Source organism: Panthera uncia, chromosome B4, assembly GCF_023721935.1.
Source record: "Panthera uncia isolate 11264 chromosome B4, Puncia_PCG_1.0, whole genome shotgun sequence".
NCBI lineage: Eukaryota > Metazoa > Chordata > Mammalia > Carnivora > Felidae > Panthera > Panthera uncia.
In genome coordinates this window covers 29,490,600-29,510,566 of record NC_064809.1, presented here as the reverse complement: position 1 = coordinate 29,510,566, position 19,967 = coordinate 29,490,600, and the positions used below count along the sequence as shown (strand labels likewise).

Sequence of the window (19,967 nt, the reverse complement as noted above, 5' to 3'; positions counted from 1 at the left end):
AAGGGAGCCAGAGGGGGCGGCGAGGTTGCAGAGTGGGGGTAGTCCCTCTCTGAGCGTCTGATCTGGTGGCTTTATTTGTTAGCGCGGTGGGTCCAGGCTGGGAACTGCACACTCAGCAGGGAAAGGGGAAGAGAGATTGGCGGCAGTTTTATAAAAACAATACAGCTCAAGTCTCCCGCGTGTGCCCCCTCGCTCACCCCGCGGAGGCACAGTCCGGTCAGAAACGGCTCCCTGGAGCGAGTGCGGCCTCCTAGTTCCCAGTAGGAAGAAGGCGGGTGTTTGCGACTGGAGGACGCCCTGACCGCTGCACGCCCCTCCCCATTCCCCTTCTCTGTCAAACCGCCAGGTTCTGAGAGGCGCCTTTCTCTCCGAGCCCGGGACGGAGGTCGCTCGGGGTCACCCCAAATCTGATGATGCCGCTCGCCCTGCGCAGCTGGGGCTTGGGACTGGCGGGGGTGCGCTGGAGGCAGAGAGGACACGGGGAGGAGGCGACGTGCGCCTGTCGTAGCCAAGCGCCGGGGCTTTCCTCCGCAGCGCCTGCTCCCCCGGGTCTGCGCTGGGCGCGGCTGGCGCCCTGGTCTCGCCTCCCTCCCGCCCTCCCGCCGGCCGCCAGGGCCCCCGGACGCCGGGCTGCCCACGGCCCCGCCACTGTCCCTTCCGCTCAACCCGGGCATTTGACTCCCGGCCTCGTAGCGCCACCTCCCCACCCAGCGCCTCCCGGGGGTCCGAGAGCCAAGACTCGGGAAACTGATGAGGGGAAGGAGGCGCCCTGTGGCCGGGTCTCCAGCTTGGAGGCGGGGGCTTCCCGCACGCCCGCAGCGGGAAGGAAAGCTGGACCCGGAGAGAGCGCGCGGTGAATGCCGGCGCCACGGCTGCACCTCCGCCCGGCCACTAGCCCGCCGGCACCCCGAGGGGCGCGCGCCATCGCGCGTTGCCGGGGCCGCGCGCCTCGGGCTGCCCTCCTCCCGTCCCGCCCCTAGTTCTTCCGCCAAAACCCTTGACCAGAGTCTCCTGGCCAACATTCTTAAATCTCTTTTGCCAGCTCTTTGCGCCAGGTAGGAATAAAGCTCTGCTTTCAGGGTGTGTGAAGAACGCCTATTCCCAGAAGGTGTAGTGACCTTTTTACCTCCCGCACGAACTCCTTGGGAGGGGGGTCCGAGGGCATTTACCCTCTCAAGGGCCTGATCGGTGGCCGAAACGTTTGTTCCCTATTCTTGCTATACATATCCTCAGAGGCCTTATGCAGCAGTTCCGGGAAAGCCTTTGGGGATGGAACTGGGGGGCATCCAGTCCACAGTGAGGACGCGCCGCCACGGGAGGTGGGGGTGGACAGGAGCTGGAGGACTGGCATGACAATTGCCTGTGGCCTGGGGCGGGCACCATGCGAGCCCTGCCAAGAGCCCTCCTACCCCGCTACCGTTCTCCCTCCCAGCAGAGGCACAGAAACGGGGGCCCCTGGACTCCTAATTGCCAACCCCCGGGAACACCTGGGCTCCAGAGAGACAAGAGTCTGGGCGGGGTCGGGCGACGGCTGCCCCCTAGCTGAAGGCGCACCACTTCCCACCCTCCCGCGTTCCCTCTGTCCCGCAGGAGAGGGCCCCAGATCTCAGTTAACAATGGAGCCCCCGGTGCGCGGCGGGCACCCGGGCACCACTGGCGCCCGGCAGCGCGCCCTGCTGCGGGACAGGGAGGCCGTGTGCGGCTGCAGCACAGCCTTGCCCGCTCGAGTGGTCTGATTCGGATTTACGTGGCAGCGACACTGTCAACCCTTGCCTGGCTCTGTGGTGCGTCTCCCACTCCAGCCTAGCTTTCCCGGGTCTCCCTCGTCCTGGCCCGGAGCGCCAGGGGAGCCCTGCTCCTCCTCGCCCCAGGCCTCGGGCCGGCACAGCGGGAGTGACCCGGCAGGCCCAGCGCTCCTCGCCGCCGCGGGTCGGGGATTTGAAGTTGCTCGAAGCTGCAGCCAGCTCCCGGGCGCGCCGCACTCCTCCGCGGCCGGATCCCGGGGATCCTCCACCAGCTGCCGGGCTCTCCCCCGGGGTCCTGAGCGAGCGCGCAGAGGTAGGCTAGCCCGACCCAGTCAGTCGCTGGCACCGACCTCGATGCTTTCTTTCCAAACACACACACACACACACACACACACACACACACACACACACAGACGCCCTGGGCGCAGACCCCCCAACGCCTCCCTTCCCGTGGATATCCTTCAGGGCCTCCGGGAGAGACCGACAGACGGACGGGGAAAGCACACGGAGGGAAACTTGTTCCTTCCAGTCTCCTGTCAGGCAATTACTGGCGAGCCTGTGCCGGCAGAGGGGAGGGAGGAAGAGAGGGAAGGGCTCCAGAAGGGGAGGGGGAGGACGAAGGAGGTGGGGGAGGCGGGGGTGCAGTTGGTGAAACTCCTCTGTCTCCCGCTCATCTTTTCATTGCGTGCTCCTCTCCTTCGCGCAGACACCCCAGACCTCCCCTGGGCGCCAGCTCCTCGGCTCCAACGGGTCCAGAAACAAGCCGGATTTTTTTTTTTTTTTTTTCTGGAAATTGGCTTTGGTGTGTTTCCCTACCTCCCTCCTCCCCCGTCTAGCCCCCCCCCCCTTTTTTTTTTTTTGAGACATGGCCCGGGCAGTGGCTCCTGGAAGAGGAACAAGTGTGGGAAAAGAGAGAGGAAACTGGAGCTAAATGACAGGATGCAGACGACTTGAGACACAAAAAGAGAAGCATTTCTCTCGGATCAAGGCATTGCATCGCTGCTCTCCTTTCTCCAAGACGGACTGAGGATTTTACAGCTCTAGGCGGAGTTGAAGCTCTTCAGATTGTTTAGATTCCCCGCTTTGCTCTATTTTCCCCCCACGTTCTGGTTCTCCCGCGTCTGCCTGGGGATCCGGCGAAGGGAGAATGGAGAGGGGGCTGCCGCTCCTCTGCGCCGCGCTCGCCGTCGCCTTCGCCCCGGCCAGCGCTTTTCGAAACGGTAAGTGACAGGCGGAGGCGCGTGTGACAGCGCGGCGCCCGGGCTCCCCCGCTGCCCGCGTCCGGCCGGGACTCGGGCTTCCCGCTCCAGCCACGGGACTCACGCGGAACTGCCGGGATGCACCGGGAATAGCCACCTCCTGGGAGGAGGAAACTTTTGTCCAGGAGGAGAAATAAAAAAAATAAGAACGGTCGGTTCTGGGCAGGAAGATTTCAAGTCCTCCGCCTCCCTCCCGAAGTTGGTTGTTTGGTTATGGGGGTTTTCCTACCTCCGTTACAAGGCAAAGCTGCCTACCTTCCCAGATCAGCACACCAATTATCTTAATAATGTTTCCTCCCAAAGGCAATTAGATGAGACTCCCTTTCAAAAATCTGATGGCTGTTGAAAGTTAATGAACACTTTGCCGGGAGAACTTCCTGGTTGTTTTGCAGCTCTTTGAAACCATCTCCTCTGGTGGGTGCCTGCAAGAGATAGCGGCTTTGGGGTTGCTGGACCTCCCTCCTCTGTCTTTACATATCGCCCCTCATCTGTCTGAAGTATGAATGAAAGTTACATAGTGTCAATAAAGGAATCTGATATATACAGTGTAAGACACCGGGATATCTGAAAATCCCTAACCTAGCTACAGCTTCCACTTAGCTTCTAACACCACTCACTGCTAAGTAAATGAAAGAGTGCTGGGATATAAACAGTATTCTGTAAACTAAATAATATATTTTAAAATGTGATCTGGTTATAGGCATGTTTAACTTACACTTTAAAGTAGGTGAAGGCAAGGATATGGAATTATCTTTACAGTAATTCTTCAGCAATTATTATTAACTATTTATCAAATATTTACTTTTGTCTGGCTTAGGTTTCAATCAAAGTAATTAGGAAAAAAAAAGAACACCCACTACTTACTGTGGTATATTGTTTTAATAAGAGGCCACAAGTGGAGGGGTTCATACCAAGAGGAATTTAAATCACGTCTTTATGATAGGAGTTAATCTCTCTAATATGCTTTTTGGAGGTTTTGTGTTTGAAGCAATAGATTTCCCCCAACAGCCACCAAGCAGTGTTCTAAAAGAAAAGCTTAGAGGTGACACACACACACACACACACACACACACACACACACACCTGTAAATATGGAGTTCAGTTTATTAATGAACCTGAGTTAGTGGCATCTTTCTATTATCTGGCTGGCAAGGGATGAAAAACATTCTCCTCCAATTGAAAGAGGTCAAGTGGTTAGACTTTAGAAATTACAGTAACCCAACCTCTGCCCTCTACAACTCCCGAGATTAAGTCCTTAGTAGGGATATTCACAGGATGGATTCGTAGCCTAATGCAAATAGCTTCCAGACTTTAGATTGTGAAGTCCATGGAGATATATATATATATATATATATATATATATATATATATATATGGTATATTTTTAAATTTTCTTAGCAGAAATCTGGGGAATGCTGAGAACCTGAGCTCCAGTCTGTGAGCTTGCCTGGTTAAAGCCATGTTGCTATGCGTTCAGTGACCAGAGCCAGTAAATGCCTCTGTAACACAGCAGACCTCTTAAAGCCATGTCCACCTCCACCAAGTACCAGTGTCTGCTAAATTAATTCATTAACCTTATTTAGGTCTAATGGTCCAGAGTCATTAGAAATTGCTCTTTCTTAATCAACTGTTAGAGAGATTTAACAGAGCCAGGGAGTCTAGCAGTCCACATTATCTTATTACACTGTCACTTTCTCAGAAGTCACAGATTAAAGAGCTCTGGTGTGGTACCGAGTCTACCTAAATGTCTTCTGAAGTGACTCTGTGGAGTGACTAGAAACAGTGCTGTTTTATTTCACTCCTCTTACGGATGCCAGACACTGCCATGATGTTTGTATAGAGCTGGATGAGACTTAATGAGATGGGGTCACTTTCCAAGTTTTCTACACATTTGAAATAATGGAAAAGCCTCAGTAGAATCACATAACAGAGTCCAACATGATCATTAGTTGAGATCCTGAACTCTAGTTGCAACATTTCTTCTTGGCAAGCCTTAAGCTTTTAAAAGCCAAGGCAAAGGAAACCAGTAGAAGGGTACCCCCCAGTCTAAGAAACAGGGTCAGAAACATCTAGCAATTGAGAAAAACAATGTGATTTATATTGTCTTCTTTTTAATTTATGGGAAATGATTTCTGTAATGCATGTAGCTTTATGCATTTTTGATGTGCACTTCATCTTTCATTTCCATTTGACCTGGTTTTCCTGTAATAAAATTCTGTAGATTTATAAATTCATGCTGAGAGCAAAGAATGCCATTCTCTTTCCACAGGGAATCTATTAGATGCAATATTAAAATCTATATATACCATTACTGAAAATTTGTGATTGATAGGCTTATATATTTCACTGCTTTCATACCTATTCCTCTTACATAGTTTATGCACCAAATTTTTATTGCTTAAAATTAAGCATCAATAAATGTGGCAGCATTTCAGGCTGAGACTCTCCAGCATGAAATCCATCATAAAAAGTGACAATGAGAATCTACGCTGAACAATAAAGCAGCCCAGTGACTGGTTTATTTGGCTCTCAGTGAATCACTTCAGCATTTGGTTTTTGTTTTTGTTTTTTAAATGAGGGCTCAAAACTAGTTAGCTCACCTTTCGCAGAATGTGAGACTATGGCTTACCATACCCGGACCTCATGTGTGGTAGGATTTTTTTTTCAACATATAGGGAATTAGAATTAATGCTGGGTGGCTATTTATTTTTCTTTCTGCCCAGTAGCTTTGATCTAGTCTCTAGGACTGAACAACTTTACTTGGAGCGGTAGAGCAGAATTATTTCTGCTTCACCAAATACACTTTGTTCTCTGTTGATCTGGATCTCCAGAGCAGAGATAACTCAAAATCACTTAGATTTATGGGCAGATAAAACAACAACACAAAAGGTTTGGCTTTAAGCCAATCGAAATCTTGGATGACAATCCCCACTGATCAATGACATAGACCAGGCTTATCATCAAAAAGCCACACAAGGGGTCGAATCACTTCTTTTAGTCACCTTCCACTCAGAACTTGCTACTTAATGCGATTACACTTCTTGGGGGATAATTAAGTCTAGTAGAAGCTCCCTGGGGACCATGTTAACATCCATTGAGAGGATTTAATGTTTTTAACGCTAGAAGACCTTTTTTCTTGGGAAGGAACTTTGTGGGGGTAAGGGTGGAGTCCTGTCAGATGTCAGTCTACTTTTCTCCTGTGCTAACCTTCCTGGGATCAAAGAGTGTTCCTTGGTGGGGGGTTGCTATCAGTGCCACCTGAAGGGCCTGTGGGGACCTCTTGGAGTTCCCCCTACAGAGTTGTGGAATGTTTAATAACCAGTAATGTTTGTATAAAGCTAGAATACCTAAATGGTTGTCAGGGAAAGATGTTATAAAAATGTTATTTTTATTACAGATAAATGTGGTGATACTATAAAAATTGAAAGCCCAGGGTACCTTACATCTCCTGGTTATCCTCATTCTTATCACCCAAGTGAAAAATGTGAATGGCTGATTCAGGCTCCTGACCCATACCAGAGAATTATGATCAACTTCAACCCTCACTTTGATTTGGAGGACAGAGACTGCAAGTAAGTGAGAAAGTATTTGAACAGGGCACCACACCACCATCTAGTGGTCATGGATGCCTAAGGGGGGAAGTCTGTGTGTACAGTATGGGATATAAATGGATCCAGGAAGGATTCTGATCTAGACCAGATCATGTATCAATGGTATGGAAATTAAATTATGTTAAGTAATTTCTGAGTTCCCCAAACTAGCATATTATGTTTAAATGTATAATCTCTCAATTTTTTTTTTCCTGTTAACACTTATGGTTTCAGAACTCTTTTGTTAAGAAATGTATATTTACATTTCTTTCTCTCTTTTTTTTTGTTCCTGGAAAGGGGAAGAACTAGAAACCCAAACTTTCACTTCAGATTTTTTTTTAATATTGTGGGATACTAACATATATAGCATCAACAGATGATGAGGTTGGGTATTTTTTAACAAATCTGTGACACATTTTGTGATTTAAGGACTGAATCTTATTGAGTTTGACATGACAAAAGCAAAGTGTCATTGAATAAAAATAAGGCATATAGTGTAAGCTGGATGAGGGGTTTTCGTTGTAGATTAATGATTGCAAGTGTCTTATGGAAAATGCAAAAAAAAATGTTAATGCATAATGAATACAATGGGGCTCAAATGTAAATTATTATTTCATCTATCTGCTTTCATCTTGCTAACGCCTTCTACTGTGAAGTAAATAAGCATCAATTTATGCCAGATTTCCTTATTATCAAAATATCCTCACTATAGATACAGTCTAAATTTTATCTCTTCACTTTATATGAATGAGCTAGTGTGTGGGTCTTGCTTTGCACAGTGTAGAAAATGTGTTTTAACATTGCAGGCAGCAGTCTTCTCAGATCCAGGATTTGCTCTTCTCTCTGGACATCCACGAGACCACCTGTCTCTGTCTTGTCCATGTTACCACATTCTGCCACCCTGCATGTGATGTGTTCTCCAGATACTTGAACCTGAGTATCTATCTTTAATGAATGTTTGGACAACGAAATAGTTTTAGCCAAGGAAAACAATCTACTTAAATCTCAATTCTAAAGTGTTTCTCGGGGACCAATATGTTTTCCCAAGTTTTAAAATGGATCAGTTTGATATAATTTCATACGATGTGAGTAGGCTATGGTTTCCATTGGATATGAACATTATTATGCAGGCACATTCGTTATTAAAAATGTTCTATTTGCAAACACATAGCCTTTTTAGGGAAGAACAGAGTAATATGAAAACGTTCCCACCTGTAGGAAGTCCTTAACGACCTGTTGAGTTGGTGGGGTAAACTAGTGTTTCATGGGCAGGGAAATGAGGTCATCGGAGTAATTCAACATTCTGGTACCTAGAGAATTAGCATACATTCATACACTGTTGATCAATTTCCAAATAATCAGCATACACTAGAGTGTAAAAAAAGTATGCTGATTCCAATTTAATCCTTGTTCTGTGCCTCAGGGCATTATATTGACTTCTTAATCTTATATGAAAGTTGCCATTAATAGAGTGTTCCAGTGACTGCTAAGAAACAGGGAGTTTATTGTTGTTGCCAATATTCTGTATGGTGGTTTTACAGCATCAGTCACCTAGAGAAGCTGGATATTTGTTCTCTCTTTCATTTTATTTTGTTTTGTTTTTTGCTTTTTGAAAATATTTAAACTGCTATAAGAGATATTTTTAAGAGATGGTAAAACATGTTCAAGTAATAACATTTTTCCAAAGATAAGATGCCATTACATTTTAGTAAACTCATGTCTACTAAATCCTGATCTGAAAATCATGACCACAACTGCATATGATATAATAGCTAAAACATTCAAAATAATCAGTAGTCAGTAGCAATGGTGTGCTGGTAAGGGTTGAACAACTGGTTCTTGGAAGGGGGTGGGTCAAGTCCTCATTTGTAACATTTGCCAATTTCTGTAGTGTAAATATTCCCACCATGGCCAGTTTCAAACTATCTATGTGATGTCACTGTATGCAGACTTGCAAAGAGACGTGCATGAGGGGTTCTTGTGAGCTGGTGCAAGCTGGAGTAGAAGTGTATGAAGGGGAAGCCAGTCAAGTGAGTTAATATGTGTTAAGTGCGTATCACAGTGTCTGGCAGGCAGTAAGTCTGCAATAACATTTGCTATATCATAATGGGAGGTGGAGGGTTGTGGAATTGGAAGAGCACTTTTTCAATGTTCTTTCTTAAACATGACAAGAAAAGGGAAAATTATAATTTATAGCAAGGGAAAATTTTAGTGATGTCGACAAGGTATTCAAGAAACTGACATGACCAAGAAGATTGTTGCTGTTGTTCTGATAGAGGCGAGACTTTTCAAGGCTACAGAGTGAAGTGGTTTCTTAACTGTAGCGAGTAGGGATTTGTTCTCTGTGAAGGTGCCATCTCCTGGCCAGCCTTGAAAGGCTGATAATGTTTAGCCTGATGAAGTCAACGGAGATGATGGCATAGAAAAATAGCTTTGTGCCCTGTTTTGAAGTGTTGCTACCTGATTGTTTTATCAATAAAAATTCAAAAAATGATATAGGAAGAGCAGCTTAAGACATTGCTGTCACTATATTTTCAGGCTGGTCCATATGTGACTCCTGGTCACTGTTGCACGTTGCAGTTGAGATATAAGTGTAGCACAATTCTGACAATCTTTTGTGAAAGCTGTGAGAATAATCTACAGCTTTAATTTAAAATTAAAATTCCCTACAAAAATGAAAAATACCAATAACCCTTGGGAGAACAAATTCATAGGCAAAAATTTTTTGTTGGATGTGCAAGAGCATAGTTTCTTTGTTTTTTACATTTTAGTGGGTTTGGGGTGGGTTTTTGTTTTTGTTTTTGTTTTTGTTTGTTTGTTTGTTTTTTGGTCATTTATAATAGGCTCCTTCCAAAAACATATTTGAGTTGATACAAAATTAGGTACAATAAACCAAATACAGCGAGCTGGCAAGCTTTTAGTTATCATTCCTGTTAAGATCAAACTGATTGTCTTATTTGAGATATTTAATATCTTCCCCTGTTTCAGCTACATTTTATATCTAAGAGCAGTAAAAAGTCCAATGTCATTGGGTTATTGGCAAGATAAAATAGGGTAGTGGCTATGAAAGCCCTTTGAAAAGTTAAAAAGCTTCCCTCAAAAGAAGTTGCCACTGTTATTATGATACCTTTAACAACTTGGTGATGGTTAGAACATTTAGAAATATGAAACTTAAGCATATGTCAAACTAAATACATAGATCCAGTAATGGGATGATCCACATAAAATATACCTGGCAATTTCTCTTGAAGCTTTCTAGTATTTGTACAGTCAACTTCCACCATGTGAAAGTTTAAGAAATCAATTCCCTAGCACATTTGCTTATTGAGGAACATCCTTAAAACCCAGGTAAAATTCTTTTTGTGGAGTGTAGTGATGGATAAGTAATTAAATAGATTAGCTCTGGTAGGAAAAATATTTACTTATTTAAATTGGTATTGTTTTATTTATAATTAAATTAAAAACTATGTGATATTTTTTAACAATATACTAATGCAGTATCAATTTTTCATGTGAAGAGCTCCAAGACCAACCCAACACATAAGCACTATGAACCTAACCTTACAAAAGGTTTTTAGAATGGATATCAAGGCGTTACTTCCTTAGGGAAAATGGATGTGCAAGTTTGTGCCTGATAATTTTAAAATGCAACAATCTATGCTTCAGGTTGCAGTATGAAAGTCAGGTTTCATTACGAATAAACATAAAGACATACTATTATAACTACCAGAGTTCTTTTATTGAACAATGTATAGTATTGATCAATCAATCAATCAACCAATAGAGCAGTAGAGAATCTGTCTGTGGCTAACATTGCACTAAGACGTTTAGCTAGAATTACCACCTGGTTTTATTGTTATGTTGATAAAAGAGAGGTGGCTAGAGAATATTCTGAAGGAGGAGAAGGTATGGAAGGAATGTACCAGTAAAATCCTCCATACCTGTGAAGTGTCAAAGCATAGTTACAAACAGAAAAGAAAGAAAAAGGCAACCTGCTGAAGTGTTTTTCAGAAAACAGTGTTCATTGTGACCTGTAAATGGTTTTCAGCATTTACGTTGAGCTAGTTAGCTCTTACTCAGCTACAGTTTTCTTCGGTGGTAAAGCAGACATCTTGAATCTCATAAAACTTTATATCTGCATAATAAACAAGAATGTCATTGATACAGTAGTTAGAATTTATGGAACTTTTCCGGTTTCCCAGCAATGCAAACTATCAGCATGATAATTTATAATGGGTTGTGACAAATACTGCTGAGCAAAGAGGTGTGTGATTACATTCAGATCAGATGTCCTCATCTAGGGAGCAATAAAAATTTCACAGACTTTGGGTTAAAAACATTAAGAAAATGAATGTGGAGCTCCAGAAAGAGTCTAAAAAGGTGGTAGTATTGGAGGGAGCAAACTCAGTAGTGGTCTTCTTACTGACTGGTTCCTGGCTCCAATGGCTGATTTGTCAGTTGCTGTTTTGCAGGATTTCACCAAGACACAAGCTAACATGGTACAGATGCTTTTTTGTCTATAAGAGATTTGTAATCTGTTCTTTGTGTAACCAAAAGTAGGTTTTTTTTCTAATTCAATGGAATCAAAGGAGATTTCACTCTTGTAACTTCATGTGAAGTTTAGTTATAAGAAAATTCTAACTAAACAGAGATAATACTCAAGTTTGGGCATTTGTTGGAATAGATCACACACTGTTTCTTTAATGCCACTTTTAAAATTACCTAAGTTATTATGAACTTAGAAACACTGGTCATTTCATTTATTTTCATAGACTATAAACTCACTGAATGAAAATTAATGTTATGCTAGTTTCTCAGGTCTGATAATTTCCACCAATTTAATTATCCAATGGCCATTTTGTCATTTATTGCCAATTTGGGGAAGTATAAGTTCCATTTTTGGTTTCCCTGAGTGCTATTTTCTGTTTCAGTCTTTTCTTATTTTCCTTTGTTCCACATGGGTTTTTTTTTTCCCCAATTAATTTTGATTTTTTTAAATGCTGCATTAAAATATTATTTATCTTGATTGGTAAGTTTTTCATTTTTTTGTTTTTGAGGTGAGTGCCTTACTCTAGTCCCAGTCTTGCATTTGAGAGCATCACTTACACCCAAACAAAGTCTTTGTTTTATGGAAAACAGTATTTTAAACCAAAATACTTCTCCATTTTCTATATGAAATATAGAAGTATAGGTTCTTTTAATTAAGGTATGATATGTATGTAGAAAATACACACAGTGTGAAGTTTGATAAAATTTTATAAGGTGAGCACATCCATATAACCAATCCAAAGTAAACATTTCCAGCTTCCTATGAAGAAGCCCCTTATGTTCGCTTTCAGTCACTAGCCTTTAGCTTTTTAAGGATGACTACTATCCTAACTTCTGTGATTCCATTTCTATAAATTTCAAAGTCAGACAAAACTAAACTATAGTCTTAGAAGTCTGTATGCACTATCCTTCAATATGATAAAACTCTTTGGAATAGAGATAGAACAATGCATACTATTCCCTTTCTAATAATAATAATAGTAATAATAGTAATAACAATCATACTGAAGTGTACTCTAATATTTTTTAGTAACTCCTGTAGAAATCTCTTGTATTTGTTACATATATTATGCATATGTTAAAATATACACAAAGTTTTCAATCTGGAGCTTGCTTTAGATTCAAGGCAAATGCAGAAAAATCTTCCTTTGCTTTACTTTTCAGTTTTTCATTGTTGATTTTCATCCCAAGTAACTTCCTGACATGGTCAGTGTGAGAGACACCACTCAATTAAAAACTTTTGAGTGGATAAGAATGAACCCTTCTTAGAACAACTGCTGGCCAATGTTGTTGCTACCACCTGCAGCCTCCTTGGTTACTACTCAGGCAGATAATTATCTACTTTCTTCCTTTTGATTTTTTTTTTTTCCATTAGCACTGATTCAATTTGAACAAAACCCCATGTGTTTAATAAAATTAACTTTCTTTATTATTTTTTACTATAAGCAGTCACATTTGATCATAACGAATTTTGAGTATTATAGGGTTGTTTCGCGTTAGGCATTTTGGTAATTTGAAAGAAGAAACCTTTATGAGAAACTAAAAGAGAAGGTTAGTTGAAATCTTATCAAATTGAATCAACATGTGCATGGCATTTCCAACCAGATTTCACTTGGGGAGCAGACACTTAAAAATTGATCCAAATGAGACATATGCCTTCAGCCGGCATGCATATTCTCAGCTCCTTTCTTTCCAGCATAAAACTTGATACTTGCATGCATGCTGACATACTCCGGCAGAAGCACACACACAAACACATATGTGCATGTGTGTGTGTGCTTGTAAAGGAGGCTACAAAATAAACTTAACTAATTGCTGTTGTAGTATTCATCAAGGCTGATCATTAAGCCCAAAGAAGAACAAGAGACAAGATTAGTGTTCAGATCAGGTTCCAAATGCCTCTTAATTGGGTGTTTGTAATCAATCCTGATTGTAGGAGTCAGTGACTTGGCAGAACATAGCACCTCAAAAAAAGATTTTTCCTGCTATTCTGTGGTTGATAGAACTGTGTCTAGTATCTAGGTCAGTTAGGGATGGCATGAGGTCAGGATAACTCTCAGATTGGCTGTGAAGCATGCCAAACACATTATGCTGCTTATGTTTGAAATCACTTAGTCTTTGCAGTTAGCTTAGCAAATGAACTTCATTCATTCAGAACTCTACTAAATTCTGCAGAAGAGCAGAGAGGAAAAATAATCTTTTGGCTTCTGTCCACTCAATTGCCTTGTAACTTGGATTCTTTCCTGATCACACCCAGGTCTATATTGTACACATTTTATATCTTATTCAGTCAACATGTTTTTTTCCCCTTTAATTTAAATAGTTGATAGAGTGTTTAGAAAGTAATGGTCATGGCTGGTTCTTATTGTTGGGTCCTCACTCCATGCCTGCCATGGCACTCACTAAGCACTATGTACGTGCACGGGATGTCACTTAATCTTCCTATCATCCCAATTTTACAGATGGCAGCACTGAGGTTTACAAAAGTTAGACTGAGCCCAAATGCTCAGCTGCTGCACCAAATCTCTTTCCATCTTTGTGACTGATGCGGCTTGTGATGTCCCTTTTGAATGAGAAAATTCTTATGAAGGGTTGCCACCTTATCTTTTATTCAAGTAGCCATTTTCTTCTATGAAACACCTCACACAAAACTTTGAATACAAACCAACTAACTCTGGGGAAGGACTCAGTTTTGGAACTCTCAGTTCAGATTAGGTAAGAACCGCTAGAAATGGTGCACAGAAACTTCACACCAATTGGTGATTTTCCACTCAGTTAAAACTTGCCTTGGGGTTGGGTGGCTTAGTTGAGTGTCGAGTCTTGATTTTGGCTCAGGTCATGATCCCAGGGTTGTGGGATTGAGCCCCGCATAGGGCTCCACACTCAGTGTGGAGCCTGCTTAAGATTCTCTCTCTCCCCCTTTCCCTCTCCCTGCTCACTCTCTCTCTCTCTCTCTGTCTGTCTCTCTCTCTCTCAAAAATAAATAAAAAATAATATAAAACAAAATAAAATAAAATGAAATTAAAGTAAAGTAAAATAACTTGCCTTAACTTGGGGATGAAATCCTGGGGGGGGAAATATCTAAATTCTGGTCCCTTTGGTTGGTGGAGTTGGAAAGCACAAAGCACATACAAACACAATATTTATGTAAAGCCTGATAACCAGGCAGCACAAGCGTTCGATTTATGCAATTGGTTCAGGGGACATGTGAGATCCCAGCTGGGTCCAGGGCTTTTTCACAGGCCCAGAAGGCAGCAGGATGCCTAGTCTTCCAAGCATGGCTCATTTACTTAATCTCAGGCAAATGTCAGGAAAGTTTTGCTCTCTCATGTCTTCCCTGTCTGTAAAGTTTTGATACTTCTCTTTGCCATCATGACTCTGTAAGGGTTAAATGGAGAATGTTTGCTCAGGCACTGGATTCCTATGAGAAACAGAAGAGTGTTTTTTGAGAAGAAACAGATGCTCCAGAGTATTTTGTTTTTATCTGGTCAGATACTTGTATAATCAGCTGGCCAGGTTGGAGGTGATGGCTTGTTGCTTCTGATTGACTGGCATGTCACAGAGAGAGCAGCCAGTCCCAGGCTGAAAGAGGATGCTGAATGTCTCCTTATTCAACTTCTTAAATTTCTTTAGAACAGCCAGAGGTGCCAAAGGCCAGTCAATATATTTGTGATTCCAACTTCTTGCCTGACTCTCCAACCAACAGATGCTATGAGCAGGGAAGCTATTGTGTGAAATATAAGCAGTCACTGAAATGGCATGGAAAAAAAATTAAATGTGCTCAAAATCTTGTTCTGAGAGAGATAACTTTAAAAAAAAATTGAAGGCACTAGGGATGCCTGGGTGGCTCAGTCGGTTAAGCATCCAACTTCAGCTCAAGTCATGATCTCCCTGTTTCCTGAGTTCGAGCCCCACACTGGGCTCTGCACTGTCAGTTGTCAGCGCACAGCCTGCTTGGGATTCTCTCTCCCTCTCTCTTTCTCTGCCCTTCCCCACTCATGTGCTCTCTCTCTTTCAAAATAAGTGAACTTAAAAAAAAAATTAAGAGCACTAAATTCCCAAATTTAAAGAAAAAAGAACAGGCTCTTGACCCAAACAAAATAAAGGACACAAAACCCCACAAGCATGGTAGCTTGACTTCATCTCGTTTGGGATGATGATTTTTAGACAGAGCAATCCCTGGCAAATGAGACTGATATTTTACCTTTTATCTCAGTTCATACCTGCCTGTTCATTCTTGAATAGCTTGAGAAAACAGGCGTTTATTTGTAACACAGTTGGTCACAGAAAAAGATGATTAAAATTTTAATTTCTGGATCAATCCACTGTTGAAAAAATTTCAGCCACTAGAAATGACGAATTCTCATTAGTTCGACAATGAGAGTGCATTTGCATCTCTCTCCTACCACCCATCTGTTCAGGTTCTTCATTGTAACAGTACAGGTAAAGGTTGGTCTCCCCATTGGGTAGTGAACTCTTTGGAAGTAGACACTGTGTCTTACTTTCATTTCTACTCTCTACCATCCCCACAGTGCTTTGCACATATAAGTTAGTGGAACTACACAGCTGACTTTTCTTGAAATTGAAGTCTGGAAAGAAGAGAAGAGAAGAAAACAATGTTGCCCTGAGTAGAGTTCACAGTGGGCAGTCTGGGGGACAGACTAGCAAAAGTCAGTGAAGGGAGAGCAAAGGAGCAATTCTGGTAACTGTCCAAGTGGGTGTTCTCTTGGTCTCAGTGCCAGTTTTTCGAAAAGACATGATGGCAGCCACTCCCCAGACACGGAGGTTCGTTACCGAAATCTGGCCAGGTTCCCCCTCCTCCATCCCCACCTGCCTAGTCAGAGGCATCAGAACTGGAACTTTCTTTGTTTTTTTGTTTTGTTTTGTTTTGTTTTGTTTGTTTGTTTTAATTTATTGTCAAGTGAGCTAACATACAGTGTAGTCTTGGCTTCAGGAGTAGATTCCGTGATTCATCTCTTACTGATGACACTCAGTGCTCATCCCAACAAGTACCCTTCTCAATGCCCATCACCCATTTTCCCCGCCTTCTCCAACCCCCCACCCCCATCAACCCTCAGTTTCTTCTCTGTATTTAAGAGTCTCTTATGGTTTGCCTCCCTCTCTGTATCTTATCTTTCCTTCCCTTCCCCCTATGGTCTTCTGTTAAGTTTCTCAAAGTCCACATATCAGTGAAATCATATGATATCTGTCTTTCTCTGACTGACTTATTTTGCTTAGCATAACTTTGGAGCCTCAGTTCCCAGCCACACAGGCAAGGCTGGCTGATCAGCTGGGGAGTGATCAAGCAGAAGGTGGGGGGGGGGGGGCAGGGGTTAGCCTCTCATACATGTACAGCCCACTGCTCTTACCCTGTGTATGTTTGAAATGCATTTTAGCCCTGGTTCCACTGGAGCCAAAACATCACCAGAACTGCCCTAGAAGCGTCTTCCCTTCTACAAGCGGTAGCCCGTAATTTCATTTTTCAATGAAGGTTGTTGACCCCGGGCAGAAGGAAGAGTGAGGTTTTTTTATAGAACTGATTGGATTTTCTTTCTTTCTTTCTTTCTTTTTTTCTTTCTTTCTTTCTTTCTTTCTTTCTTTCTTTCTTTTGAAAAAGTTTTATGTTTTCCTTATCCTTTATTCCATTGCCAATTTTTTTGTCCCTGAGCAACTGTTAGGTTATCTTGGTTCAGTCCGTTAAGACATCCTCCTTTCCCTCCTTAGCGGATCTAGCCTCATATCTGGTGTGTGTTAGTTCATTAACAGGAGCTGGAGATTTCTGATTGTCGGGGGAACATGTTAGCAGCTCCTGTGAAAAGTGTTCTGGTGAGGATCAGGGGCATGGAGTATAATTGCACGTCTGCCCTTCATTTCCATCTGTGAGGCAGGACACAGGGAAGGTGGGCGGGGTCACAATCTGTGAATGGCTGGGTTGTGGCGCTGTGAATACTGTGGTTTTCACAACCTCAACCAGTGCATCTCAGGCAGATGTAACAACATCAGGCTCTGATGGAGCAACACAGCCTAGACATAGCTTCAATTCCTCTTTTTCCTTCTCTTTCTGGAGAAAAAAAAAAAAATTGCTTTCCTTCCTCTACCTATCTCGGTGACACAGTGTTGATGAGATAACGTAGGTGGAAGTAGCTTAGGAATACAAGAGAAATATGTTAAATAAAGCCTAGGTATTACTATAACAGGAAGTGCATCCGCAGGTTTTGTTCCTCAAAATAAGTTCAGACTGTAAACAATAACGTCTGCATCCTTACGAGGAGGCACTTATAAATATTTCAAAAGCACTGCACATGTCTACAATGGAGATAGTATCTCATGCCCAGCATGTATTCAGCAAACAAGAATTTCTGAACGTTCTTATACTAAGTTTGGCTGGATAAGTGGGCTATAATTGCTGTCTTCTAAAACTCTGGATGGGTGGAGTTTCTGGAAAAATCTCATGGAAGATGCTATCTCAATGTCACAGACTTGATAATAAAATTCATGGCTTTAAAAACATAATTTTCTCAAGTTTGCCTGAGGACTTATAAATATATGGTACATTCAGACAGTAAACCAGCCAATACTTTATGTACAGCAGGAGCCAATATCATGGTGGCTGTTACAGGAGGGATGCCAGTCCTTTCCGACCAGTTAACCAAAATTGTGCCAGTCCATTCATGTCCACAAAAGAGGAAATTAGACGGATTTTGTGTTAGAAATTTGTACAGAAAAGCAACTGGGAAAATACATGTCTTTAAATTGATGATTCATTGCATTCCTGTCCCTGTCCCTGCACTTCTGGTGGCCCCGGATCTTTTAACTTTGCTGTCTCCTTCCCCTATTTCTGGTTGTGAGAGATTTCCCAATCGTGAGGAGATGTCTCCGTGGCTGTGATGAAAAGCACGTTCTCAGGAAGTCCCTTGAGAGAGTGGCAGAGGAGAGATTGCTGTTTTAGCCCCCTCTCCCCACTTCACCCTCATAAATGGCCTTAAATGATACAGTCATATCTGTAGCTTCTCAAATGCACTTTCAATTCTGTTTTCATTTGAAATGCCTTCAGGTGCGTGTGTCCGGGAGCTCCAGCAGAAGTGGTTTGCTTTCCTTCTTGTGGGACCATTGTGGTTCTTCACAGGTCAGATAGATTCTGTAGGACTTTCTTACTCATGAGTAAAAGAAATCCTCCTGGGAACTTGTTACCCTTCACACAAATATTTCATCTCTCTCTCTCCCTTTCCTCTTACTGCCACAAATACTACACTCCACAACTCTACCTTCTCACTTAACTCTTTTCCACATAATTCCTGTCCCCTCCAGTTGATTGAAACCTCTTGTTGAAACGTTACATTCCAATTATTCTTCTAATGCCTCGACCACTAGCCTTGCCTTGGCTCTAATTTCAATCTATGTACAACATTATACACAATTTGCTACTCTCTACACATCGGGGCTTCCTTCTTTCCTGCATCTCGTCATACTGAACCATCATGGTTTCCTCCCCACCTCTTTTTTTCTGACTTTCTCTTTCTCTTCTAACTAAAAGACAGGCCCTTGCCAAGTTTCTGCCTTTGCCCTGAATGTCTTCTCCCTGAATTGCCTTGTTGATCTTAGTCACTCAGCTCAGATAATACCCAAATTTCTGTCCAGCCCTAGACTTGACCTACGCATTGGACTCAAACTTCCAAATTCATATGGGATGATGTTGACTGCCTGAGTGGTAGACCATTGCTACAAATGAAAAATCCGATTTTGTCCCACCCCTGCATTTTCTTTCTCTTATTGACTCCTTTCTTTCCTGTTTATCCAAACTCGACACTCTGGAATGTCTCCCAATGCCTATTTGTCCCCCAGGTGCAGTCAGTTTAAAGGCCTCTAAATTACAAATCTAGAAGGTCTTTTTTGTTACATTTCTTCTGTAACCACTCAAGCCCTAACACTTTTAACCCCTTCTTGGTGCTGTTGCGCTAGCCTTATAAAGGGACTTTCCTTATTCTTCTTCCTTGCTTAGAAACATGGAGCTTCCCATTTCTCCTTGCTTCTGTCTGTACTTCTCAGTCAGTCTTTCACAACATAATTTCCCCCATCCCTCTGGCCTATCTCCTGTGGTTCCCCTATACATCCTAACCAAAATACATTGTAGTTCTTTAGACTTACTCCTGCTTTCCCACCCCACACCTATTCATAAGATGTTTCCTTCAGAAAGGTGGGAAGGGTAAACACTGTTCCCTGTGAAAATGTTACATATCATTCTAATTGAATCTGAAATGCTGCTTCCTTCATAAAACCATTCACCGAATAAACATGGTTTCTCTTTCTCTGTCCTCCAACACCTTAAAAACTGTATTTATACCTCATTCATGTTCTTTAAAATATTCTACATTGTGTCACAATCATTAATATTCTGCTACTCTTCATTCAACTAGTTCGTGAGTTGCTCAAGAATGGAGGATGACATTGATTTCCACTGCTTGCAGGGCCTTGCGTAGTGTTTCAGCTATTATAGGTGTTTAATTAACATTTCCGAACTGAACTGACCAACTGACACCCAGCGAGTCTTCTCCAGTGTGTCTATCTAGCGTGGAAGAACCAAGCCAGCTTTACAGGGAAAGCTCTAACTTAATCAGACTATTAAAATGCACACTTACACTTCTCATTTACATAGTAAACCCTTCATTTTCACAGGTAGTGGAGTCAAACTTACATTTTCCTTCTAAAAACCGCTAGGTTTAAAAACCTAGATTTCAACAGGTGAATTGCTTTAGCTAAATCTCGAAAAAATATGCAGAGGTAGTGCTTGACTGAAAGCTTTGCTTTCTGTCTTACACTCATCTCCA

General features: G+C 42.5%; 1 protein-coding gene across 6 annotated transcripts in view; it reads left to right on the top strand.

Moving 5' to 3' along the window:
• The first annotated feature begins 1,717 nt into the window (after nt 1-1,717).
• NRP1 (neuropilin 1) overlaps nt 1,718-19,967 on the top strand; it is a 138,856-nt gene continuing 120,606 nt past the window's right edge. For 3 of the 6 annotated variants that reach the window (XM_049624786.1, XM_049624785.1, XM_049624784.1), the window contains exons 1-2: nt 2,876-2,965; nt 6,402-6,576. In XM_049624786.1, coding sequence (XP_049480743.1) covers nt 2,893-2,965; nt 6,402-6,576 — 248 coding nt within the window. In that variant the 5' untranslated portion in view covers nt 2,876-2,892. Of the gene's footprint in view, nt 1,785-2,043; nt 2,059-2,451; nt 2,966-6,401; nt 6,577-19,967 lie in introns of those variants that run through there. The other 3 variants (XM_049624782.1, XM_049624783.1, XM_049624787.1) reach the window with 3 other exon arrangements.